The 22,221-nt window shown below is 35.4% G+C and overlaps 1 protein-coding gene across 1 annotated transcript in view; it reads left to right on the forward strand.

The window, feature by feature from the left end:
- Nucleotides 1-22,221, forward strand: part of LOC106623731 (putative uncharacterized protein DDB_G0271606) — a 106,768-nt gene that overhangs the window by 64,051 nt on the left and 20,496 nt on the right. The window contains exons 4-6 of the mRNA XM_036364373.2: nt 12,224-13,396; nt 13,495-13,602; nt 21,601-21,679. Of these exons, the coding sequence (XP_036220266.2) occupies nt 13,252-13,396; nt 13,495-13,602; nt 21,601-21,679 (332 nt within the window). The 5' untranslated portion in view covers nt 12,224-13,251. The remainder of the gene's footprint in view (nt 1-12,223; nt 13,397-13,494; nt 13,603-21,600; nt 21,680-22,221) is intronic.

The raw sequence follows: 22,221 nt of genomic DNA on the forward strand, positions 1-22,221 counted from the left end.
ATATACATTTTCCAACACTTTTATAAAAATAAAGTAAAGATCCACCTCCACTAAGTAGCTTACATGAATGTATTAATAATAGATATAGGTCCTTTGTAAGCGTAAGTATGAAAATTTTTTTATAAATGATTATTACGATCACACATATGCAAAAATTTAGGACATCTCTCCATATATGCTTCAGTGAATGTTTCTATTCACAAACTTGTGAATGATGTCTAGTAACAGTCAATCTTTTCAAATAGCGACATTCCTCGAGTCTTAAATAAACACATACGTATACATTTATATATGTTAACTCACACATTTTTCTAAACACGCAGAAACATCACCTTTTAATCCAACTGCAATTTTAGATGGAGCGAAATATATGGCTATATGGTTTACAGCGTTCAGCTGCTAACGGTAAAGAATATCATATCAGCGCAACTCGATGAATAGCGTGCGTTGACTCGAGGCTGACCATTTGTTCGTTTGAAAGACTGTGTGCTGACACGCTTGCATTGATGATGGTTTTGTTGAATGGCCATTATGAGAATTGTTTTGTTTTAGTCTGTCTGATTCGCTTTGCGTGTAATCTAACTGCGTGCTGTAAGGTATATCCTCTTACTTCGGAGTACTGTTTTGAGCAAGTCAAGTCAATAAATAGTTCTTGAGATTCAAAAAACTGTAGTTGGAGCAAAAGGATTATTTATGTTAGAAATTTGTGCCTTCACTGAAGAGCTAAATATAAAATTAAGCAGTTCCATTTATTTTAGTTGTGGAATTGTTTATTTCAAAATTTTCCTCCTCAGTTCGTCGAAGTATGAATGTAATTATTTTCTTTCGAACGAATTAGTGAATAATCTTAATCGTATAATGATGACGCTCAAAATTAAATCTTAAGCATGTACATACAATTTGGTTGGTCCATTTAGGACCAAAATAGTTTAATTTTGTTTTGTTTCAATACGAAAAAAATTGCGTCATATTTGTCGAGACCCCTCCTCTCCACAACGTGAGAATAGATGAGATTTGACTGGACCCCCTCCCTCCCTTAATCATCTCACTTAATTTATGGACGCCCCCTTATGAATGCGAAAGATTTATATTCATACGCCATGTACGCCCTAACTTTAGTATCTCCAATTGTATCTAAAAATAATCGAAACTCAAAATATTTTATGCTGAAAATATCAACGATGAAATCTTAAGCGAACACATTGAATATCTTACTCCAGCTTCTATCTTCCTCCTACCGCTTATTTGCCACAGTTCTAATTACAAACTTTTCAGCCTCGAATGCAGCCGTAATTTCTTAATTTACTTCGCCTTAATTCACCGACAGCAAAATTGCCAACTTTGCGGCAATTCTTTTGTTGTTCACTACAGAGACGGCAATGCTTGTTGGGTAAAGCGTACCACTTAAACGAGTATATTGTGTGCTGTTATAACAACAACAAAGAATTGAATGAAATTCTGTCAGCAGGCCTGGTGTTACTCACCGTTGGCAGACAGTCGAATGTGCCCATTTTCGAAATGAAAAATGCAACCACAAATGCACACACACACACACCGCCTATACCATATACATCAGTTTCCTTGCGGACTTATTGCTCGTCTCGTGTTCTAAAGCCTACAAATTACTTTCTTAGTTGCGCTTTTGCAGATTTTTTGTTTTTTTTTCTTATTCCTTTTTTTTTTTTTTTGCTTCTTAGCACTGCTCAAGTGTGGAAGCTCTTTTAGTAAGCTGCTCTACTTCGTCACTGCCGTTTTGCGCCGCTTTCTAGTACAGTTAATTATAATTAAGCCGAAGTGTTGAAGTCGCTGCAGCTCGTTGCATTTGCTGTGCTTACCAAAGCGGTAAATACCTTCTAAAATGCCTTTTTAACTAAGCAGCTCTCATACTATTGCCTTCACTGCAGTTACCGTTGACACATGGGGTTTCTGTAGTGAGGTTATGTGCCTAGTTGACTAAATGCTGTTCATTGCCTAGATTAAGTTATTAGGGTTGTATGAATACCTGGCTATTGATATTTAATATCCTCTTAGTAATTTAATTTGCAGATATTTCTTCAGAGGTATTGTGAATTCGCTGAATTATAAGAAGAAGAAGTATGTAATTGATGTTAGTTGAAGAGTTTCTTTAGCTAAGTACCGACTTTGCGTACGTTAAGTCAGAATTTCGTAGTTCTTACAGTAGCTTTTAATAATTTATGATTTATGTAGAGTGTTGAGAAGTAAAAAAAAGAAAAATCATTAACTTTGTCGGCTTTTATCCATAACACACTTCCCATCTGAACAATTTGTTCGTATATTATGGACAATAATCTATGCTAAATTATGTGCAGATATCTCCTCAAATGAAAAACGTTTTCCATACAAAGACTTGGACTTGAACGATTCATTCCGAATTGAAGATAATGTTCAATTTACTTATATGAGAATTTTCCAACTGATGCGCTAACGCATGTCGTTTAGTTGGTAAATGGGATCCTATATTTTTTTTCTATATGAAAATTATATGTTGCCTACATTTAGGCGTACAAAAGGTAGGGATAGTATTGATTTGATTATACCACATTTTGGCATTACTATGTCTGTTAATAATACATAAAGGATGCGCTCTGCGTCTCATTAAGTTACCTGACATACCATCTCCAATACATAAGAAGTAAAGTCAACCACTTTTTTTGAAAATCCTGATTTTATCCATTTTAGACACAAATATCCACCATTAATATAAATACACGTCCACATAATTTTATTAAGATACCTCACATTTCCTATATATGCGGTTAAGTTACCCGGAAGTTCTAAAATCTTTCTATTAGATATATGGTGGCTAAGAGCAGTATTGACCCGATTTAACCCATTTTTGACAAACCGATATACCATTATCAGAAAAGTATTATCTCCGCATTTCAATAATATATCTACTGATTGATATTTGCAGTAAAATTTCAACCATAGGCACTGGCGTCCACATCTTCGGTTCATGGGGGGCTTGAATAGTTATTGTCCGATTTTTACAATTTTTAGACTTTAGATGGCAAATCTAAAATGAATTATTTGGGCAAAGTTTTACCATAATACTTTCATTGCTGATTGATTTATATATTGAAAAGTGATTGTGTTGTATGAGAATTTTTACAGTAATGTATATGACTTCTATAACGTAAGAAAGCAGATGTTTGAGCAATTAATGTGTCTTTTAAAAAAAAAATTTGAAATTTAGATTTGATTATTTTTGATTGAAAATTTGTGTTTTTTTGATATCAGGTCAATAAAAGCAAAAAAAAAAAAAAATATTTTAAATAAAAAGAAATACAATGTGTTTGGGACATAATAATGTAAGTTTTCACCAAATCTAGTAAAAGAAAAAAAAAATGTTGGACTATTATGTTTCTTTTAAAAAGCTCAAAAACTTGGTTATTTGAAATTTTTGACATATATTTTGAGGTTATGTGAAAAAAGTCAATATACAAAAGTTATAGATCGTTTCATTAACTACAACATTGCCATATAACTGTTTTCTATAGAACTTGTCCTTTTGCCGGATATCGAGATAAACCGTTTTTAACCCTTAAACATTCAGGCACGCCCCACCGCTTCCTTTTCCCAACCTCTGATCGCACGTAAATCGTCTTTCCCTTAATGTCTGATATTTTATCTTTCGTTTACAATGGGTTTCAACCGACTATGATTTTTTTTGCCTTTAAAAAAATTATCTACCGTGGTTTATTAAGCAAAAACTTTTGCATGCCTTCTTCATACTATAAATAATCTTTTTTGAGTAATATTTTTATGAGCATTAATCTACCTATTTCTTCTCTCCTCGTTGAAAAGTGAAAATAATCGATTCATTGCTAATGGTGTTAAATAGTTTTTGCCACATAAATACACATTATAGTAATTTCTCATTTGAATTAAATTTCTGCAACGGCTTAATTATTGAACTTTGACAAAAATCAATAAAATACAATGAAGGATAATAATTATAAATACTTAACCGCACAAATAAATTATTTATTGCACTACTTTTCACTGCTGACACATAACAACCTGATATTTTTAATATCAACCTCAATTCATTTAAAGCCATTTAACCTCACATTAAAGTCAAGTATGTCATTGGTGTTCTTTCTGGATTTTCATGCGATTCTATTTTGTTTTTGTATGAAATTTGCACTAGTTGCAAATTGTGTGGCAAGCATATGCAATTGAGTGGAAGTGTACGGGTATTTATGTAAGCCGTGACACACTTTCGCGCTTCACTGTAACTACAGCAAATTGCAAGACTGAGTGAGTATGTGTGACTGATACTCACACAAATGCAAAAAAAAAAACGGGTATACAAATGTTTACTTTATGAAGGCACTAACACTACTTCATTACAAGCTGTGTGTGAGAGCAGCTTTTTATACCTAAAAAATATTTATGAATGAAAAAATTAAACAAAAATTGTGTCTGTGAGTTTGTGTGTGCCATTTTATTGGCAATTAAAAGCAGCAACATGGCCTAATTTCCTGTTTCTTTCACAGTTGTTGCAACAGCGATGACATAAATATTTGCTGACAAACTTCACTTCGCAAGTAAATGTGGTGGGGTTGTAGGTAAGGGAAGAGGAGGGCGGTAATAGAAAATGAAACTAATTTCATTTAAGTATGTGTAGTTGTGTGTCAAAGTGTGGCTTAGTAGCGCTTAGTTTTTTAAAAGGCGGAAATGGCTCTCAATTAGGCGTTAAGAGGTTAAGAGTCTTACTGTGTTGCCTCAAATACGCGCCAACACCAACACCAACACCAACAACAACACAGACGTAGTAACACATTGAAGAAGATCAAATGCATGTAAGCACCATGAAAATGAAAGGTTACACACACACACACACAAATATACACGAAAACATATTGGGCTGCCTTTTCCTCTCCAACAACAACAAAAATATATATGTTTATATACGTATACGCCAGCTTGTTATAAAAATTGCAAAATATGTATATTTGCATAATTATATACGTTTGTGTGTGCGTGTGTGTATTTAACAGCCATTTAACTGTTTTTCTTCATATTAAATAGGATAAGTTTTAAATGCCATAAAGGCCAGTCGGTGAACGCACACCTGTGTGTAAGTGCATGCGCGAGGGAGTACATTTACATTTATATATATGTGAAGCACACACACACACATGCCAACAGTAAGTCACTGCATGTGTTTGCGGCGCCATTGACAGCACCCCAAAGGCTGGCAAATGGGCACAGAGTGAAGTGTAGAACATTTTATGAATATTGTTAGCAACATGTGCTGCCAAAGTAATGAACGAGCGTGCAACAGCTCGGCTGACTAGCGAACGCACCTACACGCATGCAAAGATGGGAGAAGAGATAACAGGAGTAGCAGCTAACACTCCTATCTTGCCTTACAAGCGAAATAATCATAAAAATGCAATTATGAATGTCATTTCTATGAAGCTTGCCACACACACATACATACAATGCCAATGAATGACACATGTGCGTTTGAGAGACCAAAGAGCGTCTCCTTTAGTGTCTGCGAGGTGAGAGCGCAAAATTCTGCGCTGCATGAAATTAGTATTAAAGTATTGAATGACTCGCTGTGTATGCGTGTGTGTGTGTGACGGCATTTTAAGGCTGCAACAATTTGCTAATATTACCGCACACACCTACATACACACACACACAAAGTATAAGCGCGTACGTGTTACGCATCGGCCATCAAATACGCTGATGTATTACCAATTTGCTGGCGCTTGAGCACGCTTTAATGCAGAAATATTTGCTTTTCTTTTTATTTTCGCCTTTTTACTTTTATGCCATAAAAATAGCCCAACGTGCATATATTTGTGCACACATGTCGTCAATGCCTTGTGCTGGCATGGGCTGTATGGTCATAAAATCGGCGTCGCATCCACTAAACGCTTAAAATGTTGCATACTTGATTCGCTTTATAACGGCGGCGTATGTGTAAAATTTATGCCTGCAAACCCTGTAGGAAATAATTTAAAAAATAATGTTAAGTAAATAAAATTCATTATAGAATTGAAATCACATTACGAATATGATACTCTTTATACTCTCGCAAAATGTTGCTATAGAGTGTAAGAGTTTTGTTTAAAAGTAATAATAAAATTAATTATTAAACTGAATTATTAAGTTAAATGATTTTTAAATTATATTTATTTAGGGTTGCCAATGGAAACTGCAAAATATCAATTTACATATATACAACATTATAATCAATATTTTTTCAATACAAAAATTTACGTAAATTAATGTGTATAAATATAATCTTCATATAATGTTTTTTTTATTAGATTATAATTAAATATTTTTAGGCTTTCCTAAGAGTTGCCAACAAAATAAAAACTTTATTTAGTTTAGTTCGAAGTTATGTAGAAGATTTCTGAGGCATATTTGTTGTATACCCCTATTAAAAATAAGGTTGCCATACATTTGTAAATATAAAAATAAGCATAAAATATTAATTTTATTATTTGAGCAAGAGATTTTTAAGATTTTAATAAAGAAAATAAGGTCTATAATATGTTTGGCAGCGCTTCCAGCGAATTCTGCTCAAACACATAAGCATGTATAATATTTTTACACTGACAAGGTATTTTAAGTTTGCCACGAAGTTTTTAACATCCAGAAGGAAGCGTTGGAGACCGTATAAAATATATATAAATATATATATATATATATATGTATCAATGATCAGCGTGATGAGCTGAGTCTATTTAGCTATGTCCGTTTGTCTGCCTGTGCGTCTGTATATACTCAGTATATATATACTGAGGGACTAGCAGTTTTTGTACATGCGCCCTTTTCTCTCCACGAAGCTGTTAATTGCCGCTATCGGATCACTATATCAAATGGCTGCCATATAAACAGAACGTTCAAAGCCAAGTTCATGTATAGAAAATTTTTTTTATTTACCAAGGTTCATAAAATGTATCATGGATTACTGCGAAAAGCAACGATATAATTTCCAAATAAATTATTAAGATCGGACCGCTATATTCCATAGCTGCCATACAAACTAAAGGAACAAAATAAAGGCTTTGTATGGAAAACTTTATCATTTGCCAAGATATCTGCACAAAATTTAAGACTTTCTAAAGTAACGGTATAATCTCCGAAAAAAATTGTTCAGATCGTACCACTATAGCATATGTCTGCTATACAAACTGACTGATCAAATCAAGATAAAAATCTTTTTATACCCTTTTACGCTATAAGAAAGACACCTGTGAATGGAATTATAGCTGCGGTATAGCCGAAGTTAACGTTTTGCTAGTTTTTATTAAAAATTTCAACTTTCTAATAATTTTTTCAATTGTTTGGTTCCTTATTGTTTTTGAATATTTTGTATATTCACCATCGTCATCATCAGCTACACACCCTGGTACGAGTCTACGCTCACTGCAATTTAGTTATCCAATTATTTCTGTCCCTTGCTTGAGTTCCCCAGCATCGTAGTTCCAGCGCTTCAGCGACCTCGTCCTTACATAGTCAAATACGTTATATTTTTTTTTTTTGTGTTGATCTATGCAATTATTTGACTATTTTTAGTGATAAAAATTTATTATTTTTATATTGCTATTTTTTCTACAATAATTCATATTCTGGGGTACATTTTTCTACAGGGTTTTTAAGCTCATACCCACCTACATATGCAAAACTAAATATTTATTGTATTTTTTTTTTTTTTTAATTTTATGGGATGCCTTGCAGTCTGTCGCGACAACATTACTTGTAATATTTATCGTAAAAATATTACTAAAAGGATATTTTGTGTGTACGTGCGCCTTTGTCTATGAAAAATGCACGCGAAATGGTTGAAAAGTAGCTATGCGACTTAAAATGGCATAGTAGGGAGCTGGTGTTGTTTGACGATAAAATATTAATGGAAAAAATTAGTAATACTAATATGAACTAAATAAGCTGTAAGAGCGATAGACAGTGCTATGAGAAGTTTAAGTATTGAATCGTATACAAATTATTTTTCCGAAAGTGGATATTTTTAAAGTTCTTGTGTGCGTATTAATAGTTTCTAGAGATATATTTAGCGTTGAGAATACATTTGGAACCTATTTAAGTTCTAGACTGACCTAACAGTGATTTAAACTTTGGATTCCCTTGATCCTGTAACCGATCTTCAGGACCAAAAAACGGTGTCAGCCGGTGAGGATGATTTTTTGCTTAAAATTATCTCAAATCCAAACAAAAAAAATATTATTATAGATAACAGAATAATAACAAAATTTTGATTTTTAACAAAATGTCAGCTTCTCAAAGAATATTTTTTTTTTGTGAAAAAATTTACACTTTGGAAACTTCGTCGAAAATCTTATTATTTTTATTATTATCTGACAATATATATCTAAGAAAGTCGTGTAAAAATTTCAAGTCGGTGGGTCTAGCTTATACGGAAAAAGTTTCCTCACCGACTCGGATAATAGCGTTTCGAGAAAAATTTTATAAAATTTAGAAAACTGATTACACTATGTTATTAAGTTCTTTCAAATACGCTGATATCGCAGAAACTATTAGCCAGCTTAATTTAAAATTTTCGGAGAACATTTCTCAAAAACATTTTTTGCAATTCATGAGTGTTTATAAACTTATAAATAAAGCTGTAATCCGACATGTATGCTAAATATTTGGAGTCTGAAATTATTTTTGTTAGTACTTACCCAAACTAACTAACTAAAATATATTTAATAAAATCTTTGGACAAACTAAAATGAGTAGTAACATTCTAATAAAACCAAATTCTAAAAATCTTTAGTGTATCCTAAAAGCCAGTTAAAAGTCTACATTGTATTAAAACTTCGAAGAAAATGATTCGGTCTCAATTTGAGTGACTTTGTCAACTATTTAACCAACATATCAATAACGTCATGGCTCTATGACTGACAATTAAATAAATAACTGTCAGATAAGCGACACTAACAAGCATGAAATGAATAGCTCACATAGTTTATGTGAGCGTTAGTGAAAAATGGCATACTATTAAACAAATGAATTGACGAAAGGGATGTGTAAGTGATGTTTGAGTGTGTGTAAAGTGAAGGAAATGCATGTTGCATGCAACACATGTGCCATTTAAATGACGTGCTGATGGCAATTTCTGGAGTAAAAAGAAAATAAATAAAAAAATGAAAATTGTTATTCATAACAGGCACGTAAATCAAGTGAATTATAAAGAAATCAAGTTCGCTTTACATATTTAATATATGAATATATATTAGGGTGGGTAAAAAAGAACATTTTTTTATTTTTTTTCTTAAATGCCGTGAAAATAATGTCCTTGCCTTTTGTAATATCGAACGATATTTTTTCAGTATTTCGGGACAAATAAACAAAAGTATTTTAACCCACCCTAATATATTATATATAAATATATATTATAAATATTTGTAAATACTGAACTATAATATGGTGTCACTATGCATATATCTACACATAAATATACATATATAATATATATATATATGTAAAAGTGCTTATTCTTCAAATAACTGTATGTGTGCTGTCGAAGCGAAGCGGCAAAGTTGCTTTTGTTTGCGCGTTGTTTCGGAAATGAAAATATTTATGACAATAAACGCGCCTGAATAAGCAAATAAATGCGGCAGAAGCGAGTGACTGAAGAGTGTAAGCGCGTATGAATGAAATGAATGAATGAGTGAGTGAATGGCTCAATGCTTTAGTGATTATGCACCGTGCACATAAACACACACACGCACATCTACAACACAACTCAACGGACCAACCGACAGCCTCGCCTTCAGCTTGCCGCCCGCATTCTCAACTTTATGCAAAAACATTTGCTATTCTTCAATGACACCATCGTCGCTCGCTCTACCTAAATAGACGTGTGCGGGCCTTAGCTGCTTGGTTGCCAGGCTCCATGGTTGACTGAGTGACAGTGAGTTGTTTGTCCCATTGTCCTTGTAATGAATGCTTTATTGTGTCTTTGCTGTCTTTGCTTTATTTAGATTTCCATTTTCATTACAAAGCCTGTTGTTGTAGGCGGCCGAAGGGTTGAGTAGCGGCTGGCGAGGAGTGGCAGGTTTGTAATGCTTTCAATAGGATTGCTGGAAAAGTAGTCGGTTTAAGATAAGAGTTGCCCGAGATGACGACTGTCAAATAATGGATGACATTATTAAAACATAAAATGAATATTTTATATATTTGTGCTAAATATGTATGTGTGTACATGGCCAATTAGGACAATGGCTTTGAAGTTTATTTGAAATTTTAAAATTTAACGAACAAAATATATTTTTGATATTATTTTCGACCATAAGCATAGTTATCTATTGTTCTATATAAAAATTATTTCATATATTCATAACTGGTTTACCTTTTGGTAAGTAAAATTTATGATAAAATCTAAGAAATCTGAATATTTCGCAAGAAAATTAAACGATAATTCCATTGCATCATCTGTTATATGGGCACTTATAATGTGAAGACGCTTGAGTCCCGTTGGGGCAGTTCACATCTACCCCAGTTCCCATCTACCCAGCAGACTATGAAATATAGCTGATATATTCTCCGCTATGACAGATGACTTCGAATGTGCCTCATTTATCAAACTCATTACTAAACATATTGGGAGACCCTGGTGCATACACCAGTGTAATATCGAATTGTTCTGGCTATAATAAGAAAGATGCCAAATACATTTATAATATATTTGGATTGAAAATATGTACGGATCATTTCTTGTCCAATATAATACCAATGTATTTTATACACTTTTTATATCTAAGATGAGTTCCATACTAAGTTTGCACTGAGATTGCTGACATAGAGTTTCCAGTAACTTTTCTAATCTCTCTCTATTTCTCTGGTACTTTCTTCTTATCACTTATGTACTTCACAAGATCTTCCAAAAAAAAGACCAACAGTGATGGCATAAAAATTCATCCGTACATTTTAATGATTTTGCAGCCTCCAGCACAGTCTTATGCAGAGTCCATACGTCAGGCTGGTCCTAAATTAATTTCGGTAACTTAAAGCATGCACAATATTATTAAAAATTTCTTCAAGCAATTCAATTCAAGCACTTTCATCTGCATTTTGCAAGACTGCGGATGAAACATCTCAAACCAGGTGAAATAGCCGCATTGATATTAGGCGTCTCAACAAGTTTGTGTTAGCCTCAAAGCGGTTTTGAAATATTTGAGCGTCGTTTCGATCAATACTTAGGTGTATTTAGGTATCATAATGGACTGGCGTTCGCAGCTGGCCAAGTGTTGAAAATGAACGAATTTCCAGCCTAGACCCTTAAGATGTCAGAATTATTCAGTGAAGTGTCGCCTAAAACCTTTTAAGTGTTTGTGAAAGCTATAAAGTTATGAAACTCATTGGAACTTCATGTGGCTTCATTAAGAACTCATTCTTAACAATTATGTGTGATTTTCTTCTCTTTGACATGTGGTTTGAGTGAGTAGCGATGAAAGACATAGTAGGAAATTCTAAATATCAATTATAATTTTTTTCTGACACAAAAATAAGCGAATCTCGCCTTCAGATGTTACTTCATTACTTAAAGCTTCGGATTGGCACATAATTCGCTCTTACTCTTCCATAAAAAAGTTAAAATCCACTGAATTGTAAACTCACAATTGCCTTTTTAATTCATTTTTTATTCTTGCTCAAGTTCTTTAGCGCACTTTCGCATAACCGCAAAATCCACTTTTAATAAAAAACAATCAATCAAAATTTAAGCTACTTAAATTAATTGAATTTCCATGCATTTTGTGTTGTATATTTTTAATACTGAAAATCGTATTTTAATACGAAAAATCAATTATAACCGACAAGTCGGCGCGAGAATATAAATGCGCGCTCTATGTGGGTGTGGTGTGCTTTTAGGCGCATAAACGAGCAAATGCACGCGGATGTAAATTTGAGTGTGGAGAAGGCGGTGGTTACACACTTACATGGATATAGACACAAACGCATATATACAAAGACCTATATATACATACAGCACAATGCTAACGTTAATCCGCGCACCGACACACGCCCAACCACACTCCCGCACATACAAAACAATACAACGTGTTGTTATATGATGGACTTATTTACATCTTCTTGTCAGTTCATTTTTATCCATATTCTCAATTTAACTGACTTTTTTTTGTGTTTTGATCGACTCATGAGCCTCTCCCGCTCACTTTTCACGTAATCTTTTTTCTGCTTGCAGATTTTTTAATCCATTGTGTACGGTTTTTGTGCGCCGATTGTTATTAATAACTGCGGTTACGCCATCAGCAACAACAACGAAAACAACAACAATCAGCATCGTTAAGTCGCCGACGTAACCAACAAAAACAGCAACAACAATTCATTTGTTTGTGCGTTTCTACTGCCGGACAATGCCGAGCGCGCAAGTGATGAGGTAACCCTCCCAATCAGCTACAGCGAGAGCATATCCTGCAAAAGAAAAAAAACAACAATAAAGCACAAAAATCGAGATCGAAGGCAGCAAATCATTTACGCAAACAAATAAGCGCAAAAGCACGTACTCAAGCCTAATCCCAGGCGTTTGAGCAGAAAGTCGACAAAGCATAAACAACTTGGGCCAAAAATACCACACACAAACGAACGCAAAGTCACATAACACGCGCGCCAGTTTTGCCCTAGGCTATACGGGCTAAGGCGCTTTATAGCAGTAATCCTGCGGCCTTTTCGTGTTCTCCGGTGCCCAGTGCTCGTCTCCCGCAAAAAACACGAGCAAAAAATATTTTAGTTGAAATTCCAGAAATAAATCCATCAGCACATTGGAATTTCGTAAGAACACCCATACTTACAAAGTCACACAGATACATACGCAAGCTTGTGTTGTACACACTTGAAATTCCAACAATTTCATCGTTTTTCGTTCGCCTGGTTTACCATTAAGTTTCCATCATTGCGTTTTTATATTTTGCGCCCACGTGCCCCGAGCACAACCACCATCCGCACCAGTTGCAGCAGCAGCCGCATACGCAGCAGAAGGTTGTGCTCCTGCCATCGCCGGCGACCCACCTCTACTCACCACACCAGCACAGCGGCGCGCACAGCTACACCACCGGCCACTGTGACGCAGAGCCGTCGGCATACGCGAGCAAATCAGCCGCTCTGACAGCGAACCACAGCTTAAGCAGCAGCAACAGCGTCGCCAGAAGTCCCACCAGCGGCTTCTACAAGCATCACACGACGTCGTCACATTTTCTCACCGTCGGCGACACAATGAAACTGTCAAAGCTGTCTAATCAGACGAACTCGCAGGATCCGCAGGCGGTGAACTCGCGCATCTTTGTGGGCAATTTGAATACGTTCCAGTGCTCGAAAACGGATGTGGAACGTATGTTCCAGATTTATGGTCGGTTGGCGGGTAAGTGTAGGCAGAGCAATAGAGTAAATAGCACATTTAATTACAAATTTTCGTAATGCAACTTTTCTAATTTTAATATTTTCATTGTCTGCTTTCAGGCATATCAATGCATAAGGGTTACGCTTTCGTTCAGTTCACAAATCCTTTCGATGCACGCAATGCTTGTCACGGCGAAGATGGACGCACTGTGCTGAGTCAAACTTTGGGTGAGTGATATGCATATTAATAGACATTTGTAAATATTGAAGACTCAGAAAGGGGACAAAGCAAAGTTACGAAATATTGAATCCAAATTTTAAGATTCAGAACATCGAAGTTGCCTATGACTATGAGTCCTTTATATTACTCTACAAGTATATTATATTTAGATCTATCCGAGACCGAGAAACTTCGATAATTCAATATTTAGTCAATTGCATATTGGTTGATGACGAGGTTCAGAGTCTCTCGCTCAGTCCTAATGGATAGTTCAAGTAACCAATGTGGATCCAATAAATGGAAATATTGACGTAGGTGAAACAAAGAGATAAAGGTATTAGATCGGTATGCTGCTAGAAACTTACGATTTCTTGTACCAAATAACAGTTTTGTATCTTAATTTCCGGTTTAGTTATGCCAATTTATAAATTTTCGATTAAGGGCATTATGTGGGCGTGGTAGTGGTGCGCTACGCCCATCTACGAACTTGCCCTCACTTTTTCGCCAAGAACCAGGTAGACCAACTTTCATTACTATATCTCAGGTTTTATTTAAGTTACAGCTTGCACATATAGACGGAGAGACGGACGGACAGGCAGTCTTTCAGAATTCAACTCGTCTCGTCATCCTGATTATTTATATATTTGTATATAAATCCATTATATATTTGTATGTAAATAGTTTAAAATAAATTTCGTGATAGACAAAATAAGTTATCTACTCTGGTTTGTCTGTTCTAGGCTTAATTTCCCTTAGGTCTTATTTTTTTTGTTTTTGTGTTCTTTTAAAGTTTAAGCTGCGAAATTATCTGTCCTAGCTTCATTTTTCATTCCCAAAGTAAACGTTGTAAGCCAAAATATTAGCAATCATCACATAAAATTAACAATGGTTATATCAGTTTGCTTTAATTGAGTAACCGATTACTCAAATCATTGCTTTATTTGGAAGTCGTCAAAATCTCGATAATTATTTCGTGATATAACTAGCTTCTTCTGGGGCATCTGAAACCATAATAACACGTTGGTTTGCTGACTTCAAACGTGTTCGTAGAGACACCAAGAATCGTCCAAATGAGGCTGTAACACCAAAAAACATTTTAAACAAAACCAAACAAAATCTTTTTCAATGATCGGAAAGTGAAGTTGCGTGATATTGCTGACATCGCAAGGGTTTTCAAAAGAATATGTTGGCTTTATATCGTATGAGCATTTGTCCATGACAAAGCTCTGTTTAAAGTAGGTGCCGCGTTTGCTGACTATTGACCGACAACGTGTTGATGCTTCTGAGCAGTGTGTGGTCATGTTTAAACGCAACAAACGGTATTTTTGTACAGAATAAAAACGATCGTCATCCGAGTGGACAGTAGCTGGTGAACCTCGTTCAAAGCGCCCGAAAGAACAATAATCAGCTGAAAAGGTTAGTTAGCAAATTAGTAATATACTTCACATAAAACACTAAAACAAGTAAGCAATATGTTCTAAGAGTAATTTCAATTTAATTTACGAGTTCCCTGAAACTTCTTAGCTTCGCAAAATACGAAAGTTCCAACAGCCTAACCCAGTTAGTGGCGAAAACAGACGACCAATTGGCCGTCTAAAACTTTTACTGCTTAATCTGTTTCTTGTAACTGCCACTTTTAATGGCTTCACTGACTGTGCAACAACGTCGACGGCGAATGCACTATGCCATTTTACTACTTCGCCACTGCGTACTTCTTCCGACTTTTTGCTAAACCGTCCTTCACTTTGCGGCCAACCCCCAGCAAGCGCATTTTCTTAACCTTCGATGTGTCGGCGGCGCGTCTGCGGTCTTTTTCATTCGCCTGCCGCTCAAAATTCCTTTCAACACCCGCGCATACACACACATACGTAAGCATGACTGTTCCACAGGCAGTTCTTTGACTTCTTCACAATCCGTTAGCTTGAAAATTTATTTTATTTTAAATTTTTATATTATCCACTGCTTGTTCTTGCCTTCATTCAATCCTTTCAAGTTGCTGTTAAAACAGCGATAATTTCTCTTTCATTTCCGGGGTATTGGCCGCAAAGCGGATGCACCAAGTTTCTCTAACAACTACGCGAATTTTCTTTTCCGACTCACTCAAGCAAGCAAGGTAGTGAGCAAGGCAGCGTGTGGGCCAGTTGTCTGCTATTGAATTTTCGAAAATTGCGTTTAAATTCGAAATGTCCTAGATATTTAGATAGTGCTCAAAGTCAGTTTAAGGCACGCAAGCTTTGCATTGCTCTCTCCGTGTCCTTATTGCAATTTGACTCAAAGCGAGAAACCTTATACGTTACGTTACTGTTTCTGACATTTTCTTCAATATATTTTTGTTGACAAGCGGAAGCTGGTGTTTTTGTAAATCTCTTCGGTGAAAAAAACTCATTTTTGAGTCAATAATCTTAGATATTTACCATTGAACTTAAAGGATGACAAAACACTATAAATTTACTGGAAGGATATATAAATATATATGGGACATATTGTATATCTGTGAAAATTTTACGATAAGTCCATGCTTCTACAACGACTTTGTTGTCTTGATGGTGTGGGAGTATTGAGGTTTATAAAAAAATGTCTCAACTTTGTAAATGTCTTGGGCCGCAACAGCAGTAAAGAATTTTAGGCTTCATTTCAGACTGATTGCATCATGGTCTATTGGTATATTGGCTTCGTATTGCTTAGGTGAGAGTACCAATACTGATTATACATATGGTAGTTGATTTACATTTTCGAAATGGTTTTCTGCACACTTCTCGAATTCAATTCTTCTAAATCAACTGATAAGTTTAAAAGATTAGTATATTTTATGTTCAGGCCGCTGGCTTATATTTTTGAGTTATAACTTTTCTCTATTCTGGAGTGGCAATTTACCGAAACTCAATACTGCCGCGAACTTTATTTCAATCTTCACTGGTCTTTCTCCATATAAGGAGTTTCAAACTGAAGTTAACTGCATCAAAAAGGGAGTAGATTTACTGCTAAATCGTCGAATTATCAATCTTTACTCGAATAATTAAATTTTTATTTGGATTTTGGTTGTTGTTTAAGCGGTTTCAAAAATCTGTTTACTGTGTAAAAGAGTTGTCATCGTCGTTATCTAACATAATAATAAGCGTCCGGCAAGGGAACTATTCCGCTTTAAGATCATATAAAAGGGGTGTTTAGTATAATGCGTACATTTGGGGTGTAGTAATTGGATTTGAATAGGTACCAGTTTAATATACTAAGGACTTGACTCTTCGCGATCGGTGATGATTTGAGTTCTTTGCTCCTTCTGGAGCTTAAAGAGTTTATGAAAGTGTAAGTAGACGCTCTCTGAGTGATATGACGTATCTGAAATGTCTACTCTGTGTTGTGAATTGTCGATATCGATGTAGTTAGAATTGTCTTCTTGATGCTTCTGCCTCAACAACATTGACAATGTTGAGCAAAGCTTTCTTGAATACTTCTTTGTCCTTAGTTTGTGCTATCTGAGTTCTAGGTATTAAGCATGCTTCCATAGTAAAGTTTCTAACAGCAGCATTTCGATAAACTGATAAAGATTTAGATGCATGAGATGTTTGAGGTTAGAAATTGCAAAAAAATTAATTGGCTTAAATATTTTACATTTCCAAAGACACTTAAAAATAATTTTGCATATTGTTGAGAGTTTTAATAAACCTCCGCTCCAAATAAAACTGTTTTCATTAAATGCACTTCCAACCAAAGTATACACAATCATTATAAATATAAAATGACTACATATAAATACCATATGTTTCAAAGCGCATCGTTACTTCCGATGAAAATGAGATTGTTGTATCATAAGTTCAAAATAAATGAACCGTGATTCACTTCTTCCGGTACTAAACAAGAAACCAACCAACGGCGAAAATATGAACCAATCGCAGCCCATTTTGTTGCACTTCATTTAAACGTGGCAATAATGTGCACTTAATGAAATTTCAATACTGGCAAATTGTTACTCCTTATTGTTGTTGTTGTTGTTGCGTGATGGCGAATGTGTGCGCAACACAGAAGGATATAGAAATATATGTAGGTATGTAATAAGTGCGCATCCAACGATTTCATTAACGTTTAAAAATGTTATTAAATATACACATACATAGATGCATGCCTATACATACATGCATACAAGCATATATATTGTATATATACAACTGCACTCATTTTCTGGCAAATAAATATGACTGTTTCAGAGAGGCAAGGTCTCTTACTGAAAAAATCATCGAGTTGCATATGAATAATTTCACCTGTTCTCGACATTGTGTAACCGTATATTTATATACATATCTACGAGTTCCCATGCAGGCACAGTGTTAATGTGAATGTGGGAAAACACAACCGGCTGGTTCGACCGGTAAGTGCGTTGCCTTCTGCTAGCTGTTGCACCATAGTACACATACTCTTACATACATACACAGGTACTTATGGAGAGAGTGGAATGCGCGGTTGTGTGCTGAGGTGCGAATTTATTTTCAACAATGCAGAAAATATGCGATTTCAGTGAGAACATCTTAATGCACTTAACAGCGATGCACAAACAACTTTTACTCGCACACTTTTACATAAAAAACTGCAGAGCCGAATATGTATGCATATGTGAATGTATGTAAGTGTATGTATATATTCTGATTATTTGTCGCGAATGAAGGAGCACATGGAGCAGTTGACGCCCAATGATTTGAACTTTTCCCACATATAATGTAATTTCATATTAAATATTAAGTGCTATGTGACTGTTAAGGAACAAAAAAAAAGCTCTATAAATCTGTTATCATTCCCTTCCTATTATATGGCGCAGAAATATGGACGATGACGAACGGAGATGAGAAAGTACTTGGAGCGTGCGAGAGAACTGTTCTGAGCAAGGTCTTTGCAGCCGTCCGTGTGAGCGTTAAGTACCGAAGAAGATGGAACCGCGAGCTGTGTGACCTCAACGGCGTTATGAATATAATTAAGCGCATAAAAATCCAACAAATACGTTGGTTAGGCCAAGTTGTAAGCACTGAAGACGATGCTCCAGCGTAAAGCTTCTTTGATTCTCGAACCTCGCACAAGTGGGCAACGGAAGCAAGGGCCCCCACGCATCCAATGGAAGGGTTAAGTGCACAAGGACCTGTCTGTACTTGGGATGTAGAACTGGCGTGATTTCTACTGGCAACTGTGGATATTTTGTGTTCACGGTTCAGATCGACTCACGGTTGTAAGGCCACAGAAGAAGAAGAACAAAAACAATCTTAATGATTAAAACAAGAGAATGTTGACACTCCGAAACCAATTCGAAGGTTTTATTTGTTAACAAAGAGATATTTTTGAGCTCTGCATTTATCTGCATTTAAGTTTCTAGCGGAGCTCTAAGCCAAACCCTGGAAAAACTACTGTCATCTCCAATATAAACATCGGTTTCGTTGAAAAAATTCTTGTTACAGCCTCAATTAACACATGTCATTTGTTTTGTAATCTTAACCAGAGTTAAAAAATTTTTGGTATCAGTATCAACAATGAGCATCATATCCAAAATAACCCTAGTATATGCTAGGTTAATCTTATGCTAAGACGAGGATTTTCGAGTTATCTGCATTTATGTTAAGACCCACAGAAAACTAGAGAGAATACGTGTTTTTTCTTATAAAAATATGCAATGAAGTTCATATTAGCTGGTGTCATCTGTATACTCCTCACTAGCATATATCACCATATATCACCATATGCAACAGTCTACACATCATAATTGACATGCATACTCACGACACCTCGTTGCCGACGACACGGGCCAGCCACCTGTAGAAAAATGAAAATTGGCACAGGCAGTGACACTCTCCACCTTAAATGTCGGCATGCTGGGCGTTTGCTCCAGCGCTTTATGGAATTCAATTAGTCACATGAAAATCGGAAAAATGCACTCCACTGCAAAATAAATTAAATAAAAAGGAGAACTCGGTGATTTTATGGTAAGTAAATTTTCTTTATTTAACTACGGAGAAATTCTTGCTCTCACTCTACCCCTCTTACACATCGGCCAACTGTTGCTTAAGCCACCGCAGCATTCTTTTACTTGAGCTTCATTTCGTCTTTAATTCCCGCACTCTACAATGAAATGCTTTAAACGACTCTGGTTGACACGCTCCATTTACGCGCGCAGTCAACTGATAAAGCAATGAATCCAAGAGCTAGAGATAGAGTCGGGTGGAGCACAGGAGAAGGGAGGCTCTACAATTGCCATAGCACATCCTAACACAGTCCAGCCGCATAAGTACCAAGTACTCACCAACTATATGGAATGCCAACAATAATAAAATATATAGTAAAAGTCATCATCATCACATACCAACCCACCGAGCTACTCACACCACGTTTCGGGCACATTTAAACCGCTTTGCCGCTTAGCTCTTAAAGTCGTCCGGAAATCCTTCTTATTTCTTATCCTTAATCTTAATTATAGCAAGCAGACAGACGGCAGAGCTCACCCGCCACTGTATATGCTCCTGCCCAGCCGCTCCGTCTGCGAGAGCAGTGATTGAGTAGCGCCAAGAGTGTGGCTGTTTGCCGCCAGTCAAGCTGACAGTCCTACTGGCAATTTGTAGTTGCATTTGTCAGCGAGTGTAGGGTGTGAGTCCACTCATTTAGCCGCATGTGAAGTGCCGTAATAAGAGAATTGAAAAAATATTCAAAATTTACGGCGTACGCTATGTAAGATTTAGTATTCGCTACCAGGCAACCGTCGCTTTTTAACGAGTGGGCGCGTCGGCTAGCACAGCGAGTCGAAAAAAACGAAGAAAGCGAGAGGGTGGTGTTTTAACAACGGCCTGCAGACTCTATGAATTATGATGAGTGGCATGTCGTGGCGTGGCGTACACAACATCGGGTGAATATTACTAAAAAATTTTTGTTGCCGCTTCTGCGGTTGTCACACCCTTTTCACTGGTTATGGATGGGTGTGGAAATGTTTTTGAATATTTTTGACAGTCAAGCTCACTAACTTAGCCGAGTCGAGTGCCGAGCGACGAGTGGCGAATGGTAAATGGTCTGAAAAATCTGCTGCGACTTTTATTAAGACAAATGACTGTGTTCTGCGTGGCGGAAGTTGTTTCAATTTCGTTTGGATTTTTTTCTAACATCTCTAGAGATTGATTAAAAAACTGTTTTCTGGCCATATTTTTTTTTTTTTAGTTTTTTTTTCATAAATTAATAAAAATGTTGGCGTGAGTTTCTTAGAAACGTGTACTTAATAAATTTCAAAGAATACTAGGACTTTATTTGAGTTTTTATGAAAATTAAAAAAGAAAGAAAGCGTTTTGATGGACTCGCCCGAAATCGTTTAATGAATGATTATAAGCCAATTAAATCTATATTTGGAATATTAGATATTTCGTTCCATTGTTTGTTACAGAAGAACCAATCTTGTGACTGATCTGTGGAAAATTTACGAAAGCGCAACAGATTAGAGTGAGAATGATAGGCACTGGAGTGGCGTCTTCCATTTTAAATGAGTATATTAAAAATACTGTATAAATTAGCATAAAACGGTACACTTTGATTACCAAACTTTAAAGCAAAAGGTGGTTCTGTAGATTATAAAGCCTAGAGGTTGTTGGAGGTCTTGCGTGAACCTAATGCCTACCCTATATTGCTCTTGGATCTATACATATACATATTTACGAATAGGGATCCCATCACGTCAAGAGCACCTAGCGAATTCCTGGCAAACCTTAATTAGATTCTATTATATTATGCTAGGACTCTTTATTACTTACTTTTAGGATGTTCCGAGACATATTTTTGGAACCATCAGACGATTATAGATCAATGACGAGAATATACTGCCTTTGCTTCCCAAATCGATTTTAGGTTGTTTAATCAATCAAGGCGTCATATCGATGGAGCCCCATCTATGATAAGATACTTCATATATCTGTTTTCAGTTTTAAGCGTAAACTTTATAGTTTTCTTTCGAATTTGGGTTGATACCTAAGTATTTAATTTTTTCATTTTTATTTCAGATGTCAATATGGTCGCTGAACCCAAACCACACCAAATAGGTAGAAAACGACAAAATGTCTCGAAAACCGGAAATGACTGGTAAGTTAAAAAGTCAACTAATACAAATCATTCTGAATATAACGTATCCATAACCTTAAAAACAATTTTCAAAAATTAACAAAATTTGTTATGTGCGTGAACATCACTCTCTGAGCGATCTGAAAATGTAGCCTAAAATGCGGTAGTTTTTTGTCCAAAATATATACTAAGTCATTGAGTGTATTTTTGGGATAAAAAAGTTTCTCGTAAATTTTTACAAACGTTTGGATGGCATTTAATGCTTCTAAAATTAATTTTAAGTTAAATCAAAGAATAATTAAAACACAAATGTAAATAATAACTCAATAGAATATCTATCTACGGACAGCCTGAAAGTATAAAAATTACATAAGTATGCAATTTAACCAATGTAAATAGAATAAAGGAGTTTATCAATCGAATTAGAAAATTTTATAAATATTTCTTTAAGCGACACACTTGATGAGCAATTAAAAAACAAATATTGCTTTCATATTTCGTTAGATTATACCTTTAAAAATAACATACTAAAAATTAAAAGCAATAGCTCAAATAGTTTTTGA

Source organism: Bactrocera oleae, chromosome 6, assembly GCF_042242935.1.
Source record: "Bactrocera oleae isolate idBacOlea1 chromosome 6, idBacOlea1, whole genome shotgun sequence".
NCBI lineage: Eukaryota > Metazoa > Arthropoda > Insecta > Diptera > Tephritidae > Bactrocera > Bactrocera oleae.